The 19603-nt window shown below is 43.9% G+C and overlaps 1 protein-coding gene across 1 annotated transcript in view; it reads right to left on the minus strand.

Annotated features, from left to right (window-relative positions):
- Nucleotides 1-5752: 5752 nt before the first annotated feature.
- LOC127043104 (putative DBH-like monooxygenase protein 2) overlaps nucleotides 5753-19603 on the minus strand; it is a 35248-nt gene continuing 21397 nt past the window's right edge. The window contains exons 9-13 of the mRNA XM_050936845.1: nucleotides 16182-16278; nucleotides 14610-14669; nucleotides 14122-14252; nucleotides 13718-13832; nucleotides 5753-5992 (exon numbers count right to left, since the gene is read on the minus strand). Coding sequence (XP_050792802.1) covers nucleotides 5753-5992; nucleotides 13718-13832; nucleotides 14122-14252; nucleotides 14610-14669; nucleotides 16182-16278 — 643 coding nt within the window. The remainder of the gene's footprint in view (nucleotides 5993-13717; nucleotides 13833-14121; nucleotides 14253-14609; nucleotides 14670-16181; nucleotides 16279-19603) is intronic.

Genomic DNA, 19603 nt, shown 5'->3' on the forward strand with positions numbered 1-19603 from the left:
AAAGTGCAGGGGGGGTTGAGGAGTAGAGAGCTGGGGAATCTTGGCAGGATGGAGGCTGTCATAAACAGACAGTTAAGAGTTAATTCCTCTTTTACCTGTAAAGAGTTGAGAAGTTCACAATACCTAGCTGACACCTGACCAGAAGGACCAGTAAGGGAACAAGATACTTTCAAAGTTGGGAGGGGGGAAAACAGTCCTTGGTCTGGGCAGTTTGGGCTTTTGCCGAACAGGGAGAAGGAACCATCCCATTCATAACAGGGTAGTGAGTAATTACAGAAGGAATGTATTAAATTACTTTTATTTCTATTTGTAATATCTTTTGCAAAATAGAAGGAGAATCAAATTGGGTTTCTATGTAACTTTAAAGTTTTGCCCAGAGGGAAATCCTCTGGGTTTTGAATCTGTTGTCTGTGAGATTATCTTGCTTTCTTATCTCACAGAGGTATTCCTTTAACTTTTTTTCTTTAATTAAAAGTCTTCTTTTAAGAACCTGATTGAGTTTTCCTTGTTTTAAGATCCAAGGATTTTGGATCTGGGCTCACCAGGAATTGGTGGGGGGGAATTTTCTTGAGTCTACCCAGGAAAAAGGGTATAGAGACTTGCAGGAGGGAAATTAGTCAAATCCAGTCAGGAAAAGGGGGATAAGGACTGAGGAAATATTTGGGGGAAGGCAGAGTTCCCAAATGGCTCTCCATCAAAATTTTTAAAAAAACATTCGGTGGTGGCAGCGATAGTTTTGCCTAAGCTGGTAAAAATAAGCTTAGGGGTTATTCATGAAGGTCCCCACATCTGTACCCTAAAGCCTTGACAGAGGCTTTACCTGGGTCCCAGGCAGCATCAGCTCCAATTGACCCCTTGATCCAAGGTTTCAGGGTCCCAGGTCCCCTCTGAGATAGTCCCACTGCAGCTCTGACCTCTCTGGAGAGTCTTTCCCACGGATCTCTTCCTGCCCTCACCCCATACTTGCAACTCCTTCCCTTTGGTAAAGGAATTGCACAGCCCTGCTACATGGAGCTGGGCTGTGATCCAAATAGCTTTTCCCAGTTCACCAGTCTCTTGGTTTCAGCCCCAGTCCATAGAGTCTCCCTGGGTTCTTGGACTCACACACTTCATCCCCTTGGTTCAGGAGCCCTTAGACCTTCTCCCTGGGGCTGGTTGTGATTCAGGTAGGCTTACCCATCCCAGGGAGACTTTCTCCCAAATTGATGTTCCTCTGTAATTCTCCTTTCCAGGTTGTCTGCCCTTTCTGTCCTCCTGGGAGTCACCTAACAGCTGGGTTTTACCATGTTAAGGAGGTAGCTACCTGAATAATACCTGTCCCCCATTTCCCAGCTAGTCTGCTGTGTCTTTGAATCTGTTTCTTTAAGGAAGCCATGTCATGGAACAGTGGTTGGCTAACCCTGGGCTCCACTATCTCTTAAAGGGAAAAGACTATGTAGTGAAAGCATACCACTTCCAGCAAACTCACATACTGGAACCTCACACCTGTACCAGAGTTTGGGAATGTCTTCTCTAGGGATTTGTCTTCACCACACAGATAACTGGGGGATAATCTGCAAAAGGCTGATGCTAGAATGGCAATGGTTGATTCCATGTAAGCCCCATTACTGATGAACAAATTCAAACCCCACCCTGAGTATGATAAAATGCTTTCATTGAGAGGCAGGTGGCAGTTGTAGGTACAATAAAAGCACTTTCCTGTGAGTTGCTATTAAAGGTCTGAACTTGGCTCTTACCTATAGAAGAGTATAGGGTTTTTTCTGTGGGTTGTTTTTACCTTGCTCATTACATATCTGTTACCAGGGGGCAAAGGACACTGTCCCTATGGAAGAGATGTCTGCTAAGGGAGACTCCTCATCCTTTGCTTCCTCTGTTCTGATGAAGACCAAGGGAGGATGAATTTGGGTTACAGATAGTGATCTTTGCTCCTGGGCAGAGCTTGGCTAAACCATGAACCAGGAGCAATTTGATAATTCTCTGTAAGTATCTGATGGGGAAACTATGAAAATGGGTACCTGAGGGGCATAACTATGAGCACTGGAGTGAACTGAGTAAAGGGAAAATCTTTGACTGGATATTGAGAAATATTCCCTGTTGGTGAGCTCTACAGATGTCCGGAGGCCTGGACTCTCTTCCCAAACCTGCCACCAACTCCCTGTATCCCCTTATGCAAATCATGTTACCTCTCCATGCCTCAGTTTACCCTTGTGCCTCACTTCCTAAAGAATGCTGTTCCTTCTTTATCCACAGGATGGGTATAGCCCAGGCAGCAGCCCCAGCAACCGCCCAAGCTTCCCTCATGCACATGTGACCCCAGGTTTATGAGAGCAAAGATGGCCTTGTTGTCATACCACTGAACTGGGCCTCAAGCCTTTGGTTTAATTCCTTGCTCTGCCACAGATTTCCTGTACGATCTTAAGCATGCCACTGAGCCTCCCTATGCCTTAGTAGCCACAGATGCATGCCACAGATTTAGAATGTGAATAATAATCTTTCCTTTCCTCCACTGTGCGTGTGTCCTGTCTGTTTAGATGATTGTAAATTCCTCAGGGCAGGGATAGTCTCTTACCCTGTGTATGTGCAGTGCCCAGTACAGGGATCCTGATCTCAGTTAAATCTTTGAGGTGCTAATATATTAAAATTCCTAACAAATGGACCTCGGTCCTTTCCCAGGTGATGGGTGCTGGGAGAAGGGGGAGAATCACTTTCTGTGGCCAGTTCAAATCCTAGCCTTTCTGTTGAGACCTTTGCCAAAGGGGCCAATTGATTCCAATAGTGTGAATCTCTTCTTGTGATGTGGGCATTTTCTGCCCTGCAGCCCTGCTGGCTCTGTTACTCCACTGAATTGAGCATTCAGAAGGAAGGCTTAGGCCAGTGCTTAATGTTTTCTCCCTGATAATCTCTTTGCTCTGTAGCTGGTTTGGTTGTGAGGGTATTTTTTCATGCTTAAAATGAATTTATAGCTGTGCAGCTGGAGAGATTTTATTTTCTACACCTACCCTGTCAATGTGACTTACTAACACTGTAAAACTGGATGAATAAATGTGCGGAAGGCTGGGAAACTAAATATTTTTATGGAGTGGAAAAAGTGAAACATTTTTTCTTGATTCTTTTTCGTTGTCAGCTCTGACCTCAGAGAAGTGAGATGATTTTGTCTTTTTACCTGACATGGTGGAAGTCTGTGCTTTCATGATAAATGTCCAAAGGTCTGTCCTTGCTGATGATCTGTGCTGGGTTGCATCATACATTAAAAACCCTAAACTCTACAGGTTGTTAGAAAATGGAATTTTTTCCCTAACACAAAATTTTGACAACATTGAAACCATTATTATTTTGTTGAAATTTTCCACAAGGATTTTCAAGTTTTTGCAGGAAAAAAAATCATATTGGAACAGTATGTGGTTTGCAGTTTTCTGATGACAAAACTGAAAAATTTTGAGGAAAGCAGACACTTTTTGTGAATACATTTTGTTTCTCATAGACTTATAGACTTTAAAGTCACAATGGACCTTTATGATCATCTAGTCTGACCTCCTGCACAATGCAGGCCACAGAATCTCACCCACCCACTCCTGTAACAAACCTCTAACCTATGTATGAGTTACTGAAGTCCTCAAATTGTGGTTTAAAGACCTCAAAGTGCAGAGAATTCTCCAGCAAGTGACCCGTGCCCCACACTGCAGAGGAAGGGGAAAAACTCCCAGGGCCTCTGCCAATCTGCCCTGGAGGAAAATTCCTTCCCGACCTCAAATATGGAGATCAGTTATACCCTGAGCATGTGGGCAAGACTCACCAGCCAGCACCCAGGAAAGAATTCTCGGTAGTAATTCAGATCCCACCTCATCTAACATCCCATCACAGACCAGTGAGCATATTTACCTACTAATAATCAAAGATCAATTAATTGCCAAATTTAGGCTATCCCATCATACCATCCCCTCCATAAATTTATCAAGCTAAGTCTTGAAGCCAGATATGTCTTTTGACCCCACTACTCCCCTTGGAAGCCTTTCCAGAACTTCACTCCTCTAATGGTTAGAAACCTTCGTTTAATTTCAAGTCTAAACTTCCAAATGTCAAGTTTATATCCATTTGTTCTTGTGTCCACATTGGTACTAAGCTTAAATAATTCCTCTCCTTCCCTGATATTTATCCTTCTGATATTTTCATAAAGAGCAATCATATCCCCCATCAACCTTCTTTTGGTTAGGCTAAACAAGCCAAGATTTTGAGTCTCCATTCATAAGACAGGTTTTCCATTCCTTGGAGCATCCTAGTAGCCCATCTCTGTACCTGTTCCAGTTTGAATTCATCCTTTTTAAACATTGGAGACCAGAACTGCACACAGTATTCCAGGTGGGGTCTCATCAGTGCCTTATATAACGGTACTAACACCTCCTTATCTTTGCTGGAAATACTGATTCATTAAAAATTCTTGCTAATGGGCTTGCAATTTCATGTGCCAGTTCTTTTAATATTCTTTAATATTCTCAAAGACATTTCAACAGAAATTTTTGGAGCTGTCCTATACTTCCCCTTTAAAAAATCAACACAGCTTTGCAATTAGAGAAACATTTCATTTCAGAATTTGGAGGTCTTTTTGACACTGGAAGAAAACATACATTCACAGTTTAAAAAAAAAACAGAAAAATAGGTGTGATAATAAGGTGTTACCTGTCCAGGCATAGGATTCCCATAGTTTGTTTGTCTTCACATTTTGATAGTGCAGCCAGAGGCCACGTCCAGACTAGAAATTAAAATCGATTTTAGATACGCAACTTCAGCTACGTGAATAACGTAGCTGAAGTCGAATTTCTAAAATCGAGGTACTCACCAGTCTGGACGGCGCTGCATCGATGTCCGCGGCTCTCCGTGTCGATTCCGGAACTCCGTTCGGATTGATGGAGTTCCGGAATCGATGTAAGCGCGCTCGGGGATCGATACACCGCGTCCAGACTAGACGCGATATATCGATCCCCGAGCAATCGATTTTAACCCGCCGATGCCGCGGGTTAGTCTGGACGAGGGCAGAGAGGAACAGGCAGTACATCTGTAGTGTTTAGAGCCTTGGAAGTCACCTGATAAACACCCTGTCACTGTATTATGATAACACAGCATTTACCAGTTAATCCTCCTGTCAATGGAGGCAAATGCAGCACATTTACTGGCTAAATACCTTGATGCTGGACATGGGAGAGTATTTAACAGGTAAATCATACTCACTGTTTGGATTGTTGACTAAAGAGCATATAACTGGATAGTGATCAGAGAACACTGGATAGGTATATAGCTTGTGACTGGATAACGATTATAGAATGTTTATTGGGTAAATACCCTGTTGGTGGACAGTGATTACTGAAAGGCCAGTGAGTACATATCAAGTGACTGCCCAGCTACTAGGGATCCTTGAATGAGTAAACACTCTAGTAGACATTAAGGGCAAGATCAGAGTCTAAAAGGAGGGGCTTTATCCTCTTGCAATACTATCTTTTCTGCAGTATATTGCAGTATTTCCTGGATTTAGAATGGAATATTATACTAAAAGGCATTTTTATCACAACAGGGATCCCAAAAACCTTAGTAGGTAAACACAGTTTCATGCCCAGTGATTTCAGAGACTTTGCTGGGTAAATTTCCTGTCACTGCTAGGGATTTCAGAAGCTTTACCAGGTAAATATCCCATCATCACACTGTAATTGTAGAGGCCTCAATGGGTTAATTATATCCTATAACAAAACAGGGATTGTGCCCCTCAAATTCTACACTGGTAGGAAGTGAGAAGCCAGGTGAATGCCAATTGTGTCAGCAACAGGAGAGGAAGAGGCAAGATCTCTGCAGTGCTGAGAGCCTGGGAAATCATATCTGCAGGCCCCTGGAGGTTTGCTGTGACTTGGGAACCCCGCACTCCGAGGTGTCCAGAAATGTCATGGCAGAGACCACTCTCTGAAATCATAATATCCCGGATTATACCACTCTCATTTTTCTGTAGCTCCTGGGAGTGAAAGGAAAGAGGAAAAAAAAATAGAAGGTTTTCAAAATGGCAGGGGCTTTATTTTTCTTAATCTAGGCACAACGTGCCTCAGGTGCCATCTGACCAGGATGCATCACTAAACTTGGTCCGCTGGTGTCATAAACAGATAGCTAAGGGTTAATGTCTCTTTCACCTGAAGCACCTGACCAGAGGACCAATCAGGAAACCAGATTTTTTCAACTCTGGGTGGAGGGAAGTTTGTGTCTGAGTCTTTGTTTTCTGTCTGCCTGCTTTCTCTGAGCTTTGGAGAAGTAGTTTTCTGCTTTCTACTCTTCTGTTTCTAAGTGTAAGGACAAAGAGATCAGATAGTAAGTTATATGGTTTCTTTTCTTTGGTATTTGCATGAATATAAGTGCTGGAGTGCTTTGATTTGTATTCTTTTTGAATAAGGCTGTTTATTCAATATTCTTTTAAGCAATTGACCCTGTATTTTGTCACCTTAATACAGAGAGACCATTTGTATGTATTTTTTCTTTCTTTTTTATATAAAGCTTTCTTTTAAGACCTGTTGGAGTTTTCTTTACTGGGAAATTTCAGGGAAATTGAGTCTGTACTCACGAGGGAATTGGTGGGAGGAAGAAATCAGGGGGAGATCTGTGTGTATTGGATTTGCTTGCCTGATTTTGCATTCCCTCTGGGTGAAGAGGAAAGTGCTTTTGGTTTCCAGGACTGGGAACGGAGAGGGGGAGTCACTCTGTTCGGATTCACAGAGCTTGTGTCTGTGTATCTCTCCAGGAGCACCTGGAGAGGGGAAGGGAAAAAGGATTATTTCCCTCTGTTGTGAAACTCAAGGGATTTGGGTCTTGGGGTCCCCAGGGAAGGTTTTTCAGGGGGACCAGAGTGCCCCAAAACACTCTAATTTTTTGGGTGGTGGCAGCAAGTACCAGGTCCAAGCTGGTAACTAAGCTTGGAGGTTTTCATGCTAACCCCCATATTTTGGACGCTAAGGTCCAAATCTGGGACTAAGTTATGATATGGTGTGCAGCGGTTACGGGATAGACAAAATCCAGAAGCCAGTAGGAATATTATTTTTTTTCTCTCCTCTGCTAAGGGCTTTTTAGCAGAGAGAAACAGTTTGGTTTTAAAAGGGAACCAAAGATAATTTTTTTTTCTTCTCTCTCTGGCAGTTTGTGGCTTGCATGTTAAGCAAGAAGCCATTACCAGACTGTTAAGGGTCTTTTGTCATGCAATAGCTCTCCCATTGAGAGTCATTACCAGCACTATATACATGCAAATAAAGTGGTTTTTCAGGTTTACTTAACATTGAAGATTAGCTAAAGGCACTGTTGCTAGGCAGACTCTAGGAGGCAACAGAGCCTGCAGTGCAGAAGATAAACACCGGAGGGCACCCCAACCCAAGAAAACAGGAACCATGACTTCTAAGGCAAAAATAGAGGCCGAAGAACAAATCAAAGAAGCTGAACACAGGCGACAACTGGAAATAAAACAAAAAGAGATGGAGATGAAAGAAAGAGAAGAACAAATCAAACAGGCAGCACACAAAAGAAAACTAGAAGAAGAAGAGTTGGCCCACCGAAGGAAACAAGCAGAAGAAGAGTTGGCCCACAGAAGGAAGCAAGAAGAAGAAGAGGTGGCCCACCGCCGAGAAATGGAAAAACAACAAAAAGAAAATGAAGAGAAGGAAAAACAGAGAAAACATGAACTGGACTTGGCAAAAGCTGGGCTGCATGTGCCAGCCAACCCTAACAACCCGGCGCCAATTATTGCTCCACAGCACAGGAAATTTCCCACCTACAAGGCAGGTGATGACACCGAGGCCTTCTTGGAAAATTTTGAAAGAGCCTGTCTTGGGTACAGCATCCCCGAAGACCAGTACATGGTAGAATTAAGGTCACAGCTCAGTGGACCTTTAGCAGAGGTGGCAGCTGAAATGCCTAAGCAGCAAATGAATGACTATAAACTTTTTCAAACCAAGGCCAGATACAGAATGGGGATAAACCCAGATCATGCCCGTCGGCGCTTCAGAACCCAAAAGTGGAAACCAGATGTGTCATTTCCCAAACACGCCTACTACGTTGCAAAAAATGATGAGGCCTGGATATCAGGACACAATGTTAAAACCTTGGAAGAACTGCACCTCCTCATACAAATGGAGCAGTTCTTGGATGGTGTTCCTGAAGACATCACACGGTACATACAAGATGGAAAACCCAAAGATCTCGCTGAGGCGGGGGAGATTGGAGCCAAATGGATGGAAGTGGCAGAAAGCAAGAAAGCTACTGTCAAGGGGAACGAATACCCCAGGGGGCACACCGACCATAAACCCTACAACCGAGGACAGCCAAAGACCCCACATACAACCCAAGTAAAGCCACAGACGCCCTACTCTTCCACCTCACCAGTCTCCAGTAACTCACCTCGGCCCAGTGACCCATCAGATGGAAGATGCTTTAAGTGTAATGAACTGGGACATATCAAGGCCAACTGTCCAAAGAACACCATGCGAGTGCAATTCATTACACCACCATCACACCAAAGATCCCCAGGCCCGGATGCCTCTCAAATACCCTTGGAGCGAAGGGAAAATTTGAGAGTGGGCGGAAAGAAGGTTACTGCGTGGAGAGACACGGGGGCACAAGTGTCAGCTATCCACCAATCCTTCGTTGACCCCAAATTCATCAACCCAAAGGCCAAAGTTACAATTTACCCCTTCATGTCACAAGCTGTAGACTTGCCTACAGCTCAACTGCCTGTCCAGTACAAAGGCTGGTCAGGAATGTGGACTTTTGCAGTCTATGACAATTATCCTATCCCCATGCTACTGGGGGAAGACTTGGCCAACCAGGTGAGGCGGGCCAAGAGAGTGGGAATGGTTACACGTAGCCAAACCAGGCAAGCTTCCAGACCCATTCCTGTTCCTGAACCGTCCACAGACGACCCGTCTGTGTTACCAGAGACCCAGACAGAGGTAGTGGATCCAGATTCCATGCCAACCACTGAAACAGCCACAGCACCTCCAGTCCCAGGCCCAGAACTGGAACAGCAACCAGCACCAGCAATTGCAACCCCGTCTTCAAACTCAACGCCAGAGGGCGCCAGCGAGCCACAACTGGCAGAAGCAACAGACAGCCATACCCAAAAGGCTCAGCCAGAGCCGGAAATACCCTCAGGTGCACCAGCGGAGAGCGGTTCACCAGCAACGGAAACAACCCCATCACCTACATCGCTTCCAGAGGGACCAAGCCCAAGTCCACAGTCTGAGGAAGAACTGGTGACCGGTTGGATCATTAGCTTCCCTGGCTTGGGTCAAGTACTGATGGGGAGTGTGACATGAAGGCTGATCCATGCCCCACTGGGGATCTGTTTACCAGATGCCACACCACTCTTGGGGTTAACAATACATTTATAGGAGTGATTAGATTAGTTGGTGTCTTATTTGTAGGGTTCCCACCCAGATGAAATTGTCCTATAGGACAAAATCATGTCATATTTCTTCATTGTGACATCAGGGTAGCAAGTTGAAAGAAGACAGGCGTGTGGGATTTTGATACTTCTTGATAGAAGTGATTCTTTTTCTGATTTATGTATAAGATGACCACTTATCCTATAGATGCACTATAATGTATATAGATACACCATATGTACCAATGTTTTTCCTGACTCATCCTAATTTCCTTGGGGTGATCCCACATCCTATAAACGCTGCCTGAGGACATGCAACACTATGACTTTGTGTCAAAAGTATTGTTTCATGACATCCCACTATGACATTATGAGTGTAATCTAATATCTCATTGAAAGGTGACAGGGCCGGAAAGAGTCAATTAACTCACAGACTGACCTGACCCATGACCGAACTTTAGTGGCTGGTTAGGAAGATATATAAACGAATAGAGCTTTGAAATGCAAGTCTGCATTATTAGATATAGAAGGATAGATGTTTGCTCAGGTCTTGTGATGTAAGCAAACAAGTCCTGTCTATCACTATAGCTTTGATTCAAAGATAAAAAAGGGAATATTAACATTTAGGAAGACACTGGAGTGAAGTAGTTTTATTGACTATATATCTCTTTGAAGATTGTGGTAACCTGTATCTGAACTGTTTAATGGACAAATTATCCTGTGCTAATTGCCAGGATTTTTGGGAGAGTTAAGCCTATTGTTTTCTCAGGCCAAAAGGCTGCTGGAAATGTATAAGAACCCTGGAATATAATCCTGCTTCATCTCAGATCTGCTTTGGGTGTCAAGAAGGGGAAACTTTAAGCCATAAGGATTGAGATCCCCAGTCACTGACTGGAGTCACCCTGAATATGGACATTGGACTATAACCTATGGATTATTTCTAAAAGAACTTTTGGCAACTACAAGCTCATCTCTACCATGTATCTGAACCTCAAGAATTGAATTCAAATCTGTATGTATATGGATCTTTTAACCAACACTCTCTCTCTTTTATTTTTTAATAAATTTTAGTTTAGTTAATAAGAATTGACTATAGTGGATATTTTGGGTAAGAACTAAGTTATAATTGGACCTGGGTATGTGGCTGATCCTTTGGGACTGCAAGAACCTTTTCTTTTATATGATGAAGTAAGATTTTCAGGAATCATCATTATATCTGACAGGTGTGTCTGGATGGAGGCCTGAGGCTGGGTACTTTAAGGGAACTGCGTTGTTTGGACTTCTAAGTAACCAGTGAGGTACTATAAAAGCTATTCTGTGTTGGTTGATAAATCTAAGTATTGGAATAATCACCAGCTTCTGGGGTTTGTCTGCCCCATTTTGTTTGCAGTTCACTCTAACTGAGTGACCTCAGCTGGCTCCCACGGGCAGCACTGTCACATCCACTATAAACATTATTAAGTTTCAAGAGTTTGTCCTATCAAATAAACATGTGACAAGCCTAGCAGAGCTCAAAATAAATTCTGGATTCTTGAACTTTCCTTCAAGCTATGGATTCAAGGGATTTTCTGATGGCTCTATGAAAATCAGGACTGTTCCACAAATTTCAAGATGAGGGGATGCTGTCTTCTGCAGGTTAGTGCTGCCTTCCTAATAACCAGCTGGGCTCAGAATTCTTTAAGAAAGAGACCATGTCTATATCTGTGCTTGTACACAATAGAACTCCACTGAAACCTCTGAGCACTACCATAGTACAAACAATTATGAACAGGACTTCTTCTTCACCATCCAGTTTCCTCACCCATAGTAAAGTATTAAACAAATTGGACAGATATCTTATGGGAATGGCAGATCTACTGTCTCCTGAATTACTTGATCTAGGCCGCTGTCACAGGTAGGATTCCAGATTACAAAATCCACTGGTCCAATCCAGAACAGCAAGTTCTATTAACTATGTAAGCATAGTCTGTATGCTTTCCCAGAAAATACTTAGTTGAAAGATTAAATTAAAATAATAGGGTTAGAAGGGACCACAAGTGTAATCTAGTCTGAGCCCCTTGCCAAGATGCAGGATTTGTTGTGTCTAAACCATCCAAGAGAGATGGCTATGCAGCCTCCTTTTGTAAACCTCCAGGGAAGGAGCTTCCACAACCTCCCTAGGCAGTCTGTGTCATTGTCCTACTGTTCTTACGGTAAGGAAGTTTTTTCCTGAGATTTAATCCAAATCTCTTATGCTGTAGTTTGAACCCTTTGCCTCTTATCCTGCCCTCTGTGGCAAGAGAGAACAACTTTTCTCCATCTTTTTATGGCAATCTTTCAAATATTTGAAAATTGCTATCATGTCCCTCCTAAATCTCCTCTTTTCCAAACAAAACATACCCAGTTCCTTCAGCCTTTGCTCATATGGTTTGCATTCCATCCCTTTGATAATCTTTGTTACTTGCCTCTGGATCCTTTCCAGTTTCTCTACATACTTTATATACATTGGAGACCAAAATTGGTCAAAGTACTGCAGCTGAGGCCTAACCAGTACTGAGTAGAGCAGTACTATCACCTCCTGTGACTTGCATGCTATGCTTTTGTTAATGCAACCTAAAATGGCATTTGCTTTTTTGGAAACAGCATTGCGATGCTGACTTATGTTGAGGTTGTGATCCACCACAAGTTCCAGATCCTTCTCAGCAGTGCTGTTGTCAAGCCAGTTACCCTCATTCTGTATTTGTCGATTTGGTTTTTCTTCCCTAAGTGTAACACCTTACATTTGTCTTTTTTGAATTTCATTTTGTTTTCTATAGCCCAGCTCTCCAATTTATCAAGATCCTTCTGAATTTTAGCTCTATCCTCCGAAGTGTTGGCAACGCCCCCTCCCCCCAGCTTTGTGTCATCTGCAAATCTGATCAGTATGCTGTCTATTCCTACATACAACACTGGACCCAGAACAGAACCCTGTGGATCCCACTTGAGACATCCCTCCAATCCAACATCGTTCCATTAATAGTTACTCTTTCTATGCAGTGGTTTAACCAGTTATGTGTTCACTTAATAAGCTGGAGAAATGCAGGTTTGGCAGATGGTTTATCAGAATGTCATGTGGGACTGTATCAAAAACCTTGCTGAAGTCCATGTATATTATGTCCACTGCATTCCTCCTATCCACCAAACCAGTTACCATGTCAAAGAAGGAAATAAAACTGGTTTGGCATGATTTTTTCTTAGTAACTCCATGCTGGTTGCTAGTGACTACCCCTTTATCCTCCAGATATTTGGAAATTGAATGTTTTATTCATTGCTCTAGTAGCTTCCCAGGTATTGAAGTCAGGCAAACTGGGCTATCGTCCCCTGGCTCCTCCTTTTTCAAGATGGGCACTACATTAGCCCTTCTCCAGTCTTCTGGGACCACTCCTGTCATCTATGAGTTTGTAAATATTATCGGCCCATTATCGCCAGTGGCTCTGAGATTCCTTCAGCTAATTCCTTCAGTATTCAGAGGTGAATGGCATCCAGCCCCACTGATTTGAATGAATTCAAATTGGTCAGAAGGTCTCTGACATGTTCTTTACTTATTCTGATTTGCCTATATTGATTTCCCTATATTGTCGATGGTAATTCTGCTAGGCATCTGGTCACATGTGCTAGGCATTGACAGCTCTGCTTTCCTATCATCTTCTGTTACCAGTTCACCTTCTCCATTGAGCAGCGGATCCACGCCATCCCTGATCTTTCTTTTATGTCTAACATATTTGAAGAACCCCTTCTTGTTGTCTCTAATGTTCCTTGCCAGCTGTAACTCATTCTTTGCCTTGGCTTTCCTGATTTTGTTGTATACTTCTCTGGTGACATAGTTCCGTAGCTCATCAGATGAATCCTAAGAGAGTGTCCTCTAACCAATACACAGATGAGGAGGAAGATGCATTGAAAGATTTGAGCAGAAGCACCAACAACTCATATAGCAGGGGACAGGGGCTGTCAAGATTGAGAGGCATTAGCAGAATTGTGTATGCGTATTGCCGAGGATTGGAATAGAAGGGAGGCCACAGAATAGGATTGAGAGGCATTGGCAGAGCTGAGTGTGCACTGCGAGAGGTCCAGGGTTAGACTATCGGGGGATGGAGTAGGCAGTGAAAGTGTAAAGTGAAGTGAATACACCTGCCTATGGGCCCTTCCTTTACATGTGACCCAGTGGATATCAATGGAGTGAAGGTGCCATTCTGTGTGTAAGACACTGACTTTAGTTCTGCTATGTGCTTTGGTCTCAAACTCCAGAGCTGACCATGTTTTCCCAACCCCTAACCACTCAGCAAGGTAAAGGCAAAGGACACTTACATCTATGGTTTTAATCATGACTGTTTGATTAGCCTCCTTGGCTGCTTTCTCTGCATTCTTGATGGTTTCATTGTTCCATTCGACATAGTTCATGGCAATCATTCCTTCCATCGCACTGCAGGGGAAGAGTAAAGGGAATTTGGGAGAATGAGGAAGACAAGTGTGAGGAGGGGAGGAAGAGGAGAGAAGAAGGAAGGAGAGAAGGGAGGGGGAAAGGAGATTGTTATGGTATAACAAATGAAAAATTCCTGGGTAGGGTTTAATCAGGCAGGTCCAGACATATACAACATCAGCAACATCCCTGCTCAATTATCTCTTTCAATTGGCATTACCTCCATCCATTGCCATATGCCTCGGAAGTTTTGCTCTCTATTGCCCAGAAATGCATCCAATGAGGGACTTACTCTGAGGCCTCCTGGCCAAGTGCGTGGGCAATCTGCTGGATGTCTGGGTAGCCCATGCAGCTGGAGATGTTGTTGCGAGGGTAATAGAAGAGGAATGCCAGGCACATCTCATTCAAGGTACTTGGCCCACCCTTCAAGGTACAGAGAGCAAGACAAAGTTCTACTAAGACACAGTGGGAACAATACTACCCATAGTGTCATTACCAGCCCCTTCTATAGCTTAGCCCAGGCCAGACCACAGGGTAATTCTGTGTGATGAATGATACTACACAGCTGTGTTCCATTTCAGTCTTGGAAACCCACTTCCCTGCTTGGGAAGCCACCCTTCAATCACGGTATGAATCTCTGTATATGTCAAAGAAAGCTTGCACTGCTTTAGTCTGGAGATAGAGGGCATTGTTCTACAACATCTGTCAATCCAGCACCTTTCAATAGAACTAAATTGGTCTTAAATGCATAGAAAATTTGCAGATAGAAATCAGACTTACAAAGGTGATCTCCGTCCTATCCAAAGTTTGAAAGTTACACTCCACTAGGATCTCATCTCCCTGCAGCACAAAACAGGTCAAATAGTCAGAGCTATAGGAGCAGGGGCCACTGCCAAAAGTGTGGCTGGAGAAAGCACAGAGGAACCTGGAAACTATGTGAGAGTATGTCTATACTATAGGATTATTCCGATTTTACATAAACCGGTTTTGTAAAACAGATTGTATAAAGTCGAGTGCACGCGGCCACACAAAGCACAATAATTCGGCGGTGTGCGTCCATGTACCGAGGCTAGCGTCGATTTCTGGAGTGTTGCACTGTAGGTAGCTATCCTGTAGCTATCCCATAGTTCCTGCAGTTTCCCCCACCCATTGGAATTCTGGGGTGAGATCCCAATGCATGATGGTGCAAAAACAGTGTTGCGGGTGATTCTGGGTAAATGTCATCACTCATTCCTTCCTCTGAGAAAGCAACGGCAGACAATCATTTCGCGCCCTTTTTCCCTGGATTGCCCTGGCAGACGCCATAGCATGGCAACCATGGAGCCTGTTTTGCCTTTTGTCACTGTCACTGTATGTGTACTGGATGCCACTGACAGAGGCGGTACTGCAGTGCTACACAGCAGCATTCATTTGCCTTTGTAAGGTAGCAGAGACAGTTACCAGATGTTCTGTACGGTTTGCTATGCCGTTGTAAATTGGTGATGAGATGACTGTTATCAGTCATTCTGTACCGTCTGCTGCTGTCATGGGTGCTCCTGGTTGGCCTCGCTGAGGTTGGCTGGGGGCGCAAAGACAAAAATGGGAATGACTCCCTGGGTCATTCCCTCCTTTATATTTTATCTAAAAATAGAGTCAGTCCTGCCTAGAATATGGGGCAAGTGTACTAGAGAGCCAGTGTATCAGAGAACCAGAGAGCACAGCCGCTCCATGTCAGATCCTGCAGAAATGATGAGCTGCACGCCATTCACGGGGGGTTCCCCTGCAACAACCCCACCCGTTGCTTCTCTTCTCCCCAACCCTCCTAGGCTACTGTAGCAGTGTCCCCTCATTTGTGTGATGAAGTAATAAAGAATGCAGGAATAAGAAACACTGAGTTTTTAGTGAGATAAAATGAGGGAGAGGCAGCCTCCAGCTGCTATGATAGTCCAGGCAGGACATTAAAAGGTAGGTGGGGAGAGGAGCCCAGCATCCCGCTGCTATGATAGTCCAGGCAGTACAGAATATTTTCTTTAGACATGAAATGGGGGGGGGGCTGATGGAGCTCAGCCCCCAGTTGCTATGATGAGGACGGTTACCAGCCGTTCTGTACCATCTGCCGGGAATAACCAGGAGTCATTCCTATTTTTACCCAGGCACCCCTGGCTGACCTCACCTGAGGCCAGCCAGGAGCACTCATGGGATGATGATGAGGACGGCTATCAGTCCTTTTGTACTGTACCATCTGCCACTGGGGAGGGGAGGGAAGAGGATGCTGCTGTTCAGTGCCGCAGCACCCTGTCTACCAGCAGCATGAAGTAGACATAGGGTGACACTGAAAAAAGTCAAGAAATGGGAGATCACAGCAGAACATACCACTTTGATGGTGATGACCTCCTTCAAGTCCCGTGTTTCCTGCAGGGAGAAGTCATATTTATTGTCCTCACAGATGATCCTCACCTGCTCACCATTCCTGGCAGGGATGAGTAGGAAAGGATATCAGAGGCATTTTCATACACTGCTCAGACTAGAGATGTGGATAGGAACTAGTTCATATAAAATAACTAGTCTTTTTTTCTCCTGAAGACTCAGTCCTTATGTGTCTCAAACCTCACACCTTCCTCCTTCAAACCCAAAGGCTGAACTTTATGCCCCAAAATGAAAAGCACAGAACTGATTCCCAGGCCAGAAAACAACTCCTGTGAGGCACCTGCAGCCCTGCGATACAAGAGGAATGCCATCTTAAAATCCCCAGAACTCTGGCTTCCATTTTAAATAAGCAAGAGTCACTCCACCTTTAGATAGAAGCCACAGTTCATGTAGTGCTCAATACAGAATTGGCAATTAGAAACAAGACTAAAAATAGAACTGACAGTTTAGAATGTTAGGACACATCCAACGAGAATGTTGGCAGTTGGCATGCATCCAAGAAAGATCTGACAAAAGATATTAGCTAAAGGGTCTAGAAAGTTCTGACAGAACAGAATAAAGGCCAGGGTGTCAGTGGGCAGGCAGCAGCAGCAATAGCTGAGCATCTGAGGAGAGAGAGAGCAGCAGAGGGAATCCTGTCACTGGAGCAGAGGAAGAAGAGACAGAGAGAGCGAGAGAGAGACAGCATGCAGGAGACACCATATATTATACCTATCTACACTATAGTATAGACACTATAACTATCTGGCAGACTTATATATATATATATAATGTGTGTGGGGGGGAGTTAATAAAGATATGTGTTAGTTGTAAATGAATTTAAATATGTAAGACTTAAATAATATTTAAGCGCTCCTGTCAGCCACTCGTGGAAGATTGGCATTATGAAGCGGGGTGCAGCCACTTAGCATCGCTTTAAACTGTAAGGCAATATAGTTTGGAGTGCTCTTTAATGTGTCATAAAAGATTTGTGGTTTAGATTACTATTTTGTCAGGGATTATTGGTTGCATCAATAAAAGGTGCCTTGTTTTGGAAAAAGAATACTGCTTGTGTCAATCATTTATTGGAAGGTTGTATCAATGTCCTCCAGGTATTTCCTGAGCCACCCTGGTGACCGATACCCAATGAGAACTGATTGGTATGGTTATTTACAACTAACACATACCTTTATTAAACCCCTCCCCCACGCAGTATATAGCAGGTCGGCCATTCTTGGGGTATCCTGAAATCTGTTTTGGGGGTAACACCAGGACACACCACACTGCTCAGGCAGAGGGGAGACAGCATTGCATCATGGAAGATGTAGTCCAGCCACAGAGACCAACTCTTAGGAAAGAATGGGGTCATCAGGCACCTCAACTACAGCTCCCATGCGGCAATATGCCATACTAGGGAAATACAATTTAATATTAAATTCACTTGAAAAGAAATTTTTGGCTCAGTTCAACTGAAATATTTAGATTCATGTTGAACACACTTAAAGCATTTAGTTTCGTTTTCCCGTTAAAAAGCAACAAATTTTCCATGGAAAATTCCTGACTAACTCTACTGTTCCTGTAAGACTTTCAGCCCAGAAGGGGTGAAGCCCCCCAGGACTAAAACATCCCTATATTCACAGGTCTGTCTAATGACCTCTGAGCCCAGCTTGCAGGTCAGCTACAGTCTCAATGCAGGACAAATGTCAATCTCTGGTAGTCCATTTGGATACAATTTGAACATGCCTTCTAACAAAAACTCTGAATCTTTACTGAATTCATCTGTCACTAGTTACAACCCTCTCTCTCCCCTTGAGTGAAATTCAACTGGGGCAGATACCCACACAAGGTCTATGCACCACTTAAACACTCAAAACAGGGCTTAAACTGTACTTCTGTGGTGCATAGATCATAGAATATCAGGGTTGGAAGGGACCTCCGGAGGTCATCTAGTCCAACCCCCTGCTCAAAGCAGGACCAGTTCCCAACTAAATCATCCCAGCCAGGGCTTTGTCAAGCCTGACCTTAAAAAAATCTAAGGAAGGAGATTCCACCACCTCCCTAGGTAACCCATTCCAGTGCTTCATCACCCTCATAATTAAAAAGTTTTTCCTAATATCCAGCCTAAACCTCCCCCACTGCAACTTGAGACCATTGCTTCTTGTTCTGTCATCTGCTACCACTGAGAACAGTCTAGAGCCATCCTCTTTGGAACCCCCCTTTCAGGTAGTTGAAAGCAGCTATCAGATCCTCCCTCATTCTTCTCTTTTGCAAACAAAACAGTCCCAGTTCCCTCAGCCTCTCCTCATAAGTCATGTGCTCCAATCTCCTAATCATTTTTGTTGCCCTCCGCTGGACCCTTTCCAATTTTTCCACATCCTTCTTGTAGTGTGGGACCCAAAACTGGACACAGTACTCCAGATGAGGCCTCATCAATGTTGAATAGAGGGGAATGATCACGTCCTTTGATCTGACGGCAATGGCCCTACTTATACAGCACAAATGCCACTAGCCTTCTTGACAACAAGGGCACACTGTTGACTCATATCCATCTTCTCATCCACTGTAACCCCTAGGTCCTTTTCTGAAGAACTGCTTCCTAGCCATTTGTTCCCTAGTCTGTAACAGTGAATTCTTCTGTCCTAAGTGCAGGGCTCTGCACTTGTCTTCGTTGAACCTCATCAGGTTTCTTTTGGCCCAATCCTCTAATTTGTCTAGGTCCCTCTGTATCCTATTCCTGCCCTCCAGCGTATCTACCATTCCTTCCATCTGCAAACTTACTGAGAGTGCAGTCTACACCATCCTCCAGATCATTAATGAAGATATTGAACAAAACCGGCCCCAGGACCAATCCTTGGGGCACTCCGCTTGATACCGGCTGCCAATTAGACATGGAGCCATTGATCACTACCCGTTGAGACTGACGATCTAGCCAGCTTTCTATCCACCTTATAGTCCATTCATCCAACCCATATTTCTTTAACTTGCTGGCAAGAATACTGTGGGAGACCATATCAAAACCTTTGCTAAAGTCAAGAAATAACAATCCACTGCTTTCCTCTCATCCACAGACCCAGTTATCTCCTCATAGAAGGCAATTAGGTTAGTCAGGCATGACTTGCCCTTGGTGAATCCATGCTGACTGTTCTTGATCAATTTCCTCTTCTCTAAGTGCTTCAGAATTGATTCCTTGAGGACCTGCTCCATGATTTTTCCAGGGACTGAGGTGCAGCTGACTGGCCTGTAGTTCCCCAGATCCTCCTCCTTCTCTTTTTTAAAAACCTTTGCATACAAGGAATCTCACTCTTTCCAAATTAAGCATCTTAGTGAAATGTCAAGCTAGCCTCAAGAGCCAGGAAGGCCTTTGCTTGATAATTTCTCCCCATGGGTCC

This window comes from Gopherus flavomarginatus, chromosome 1 (genome assembly GCF_025201925.1).
Source record: "Gopherus flavomarginatus isolate rGopFla2 chromosome 1, rGopFla2.mat.asm, whole genome shotgun sequence".
NCBI classification, from domain to species: Eukaryota; Metazoa; Chordata; order Testudines; family Testudinidae; genus Gopherus; species Gopherus flavomarginatus.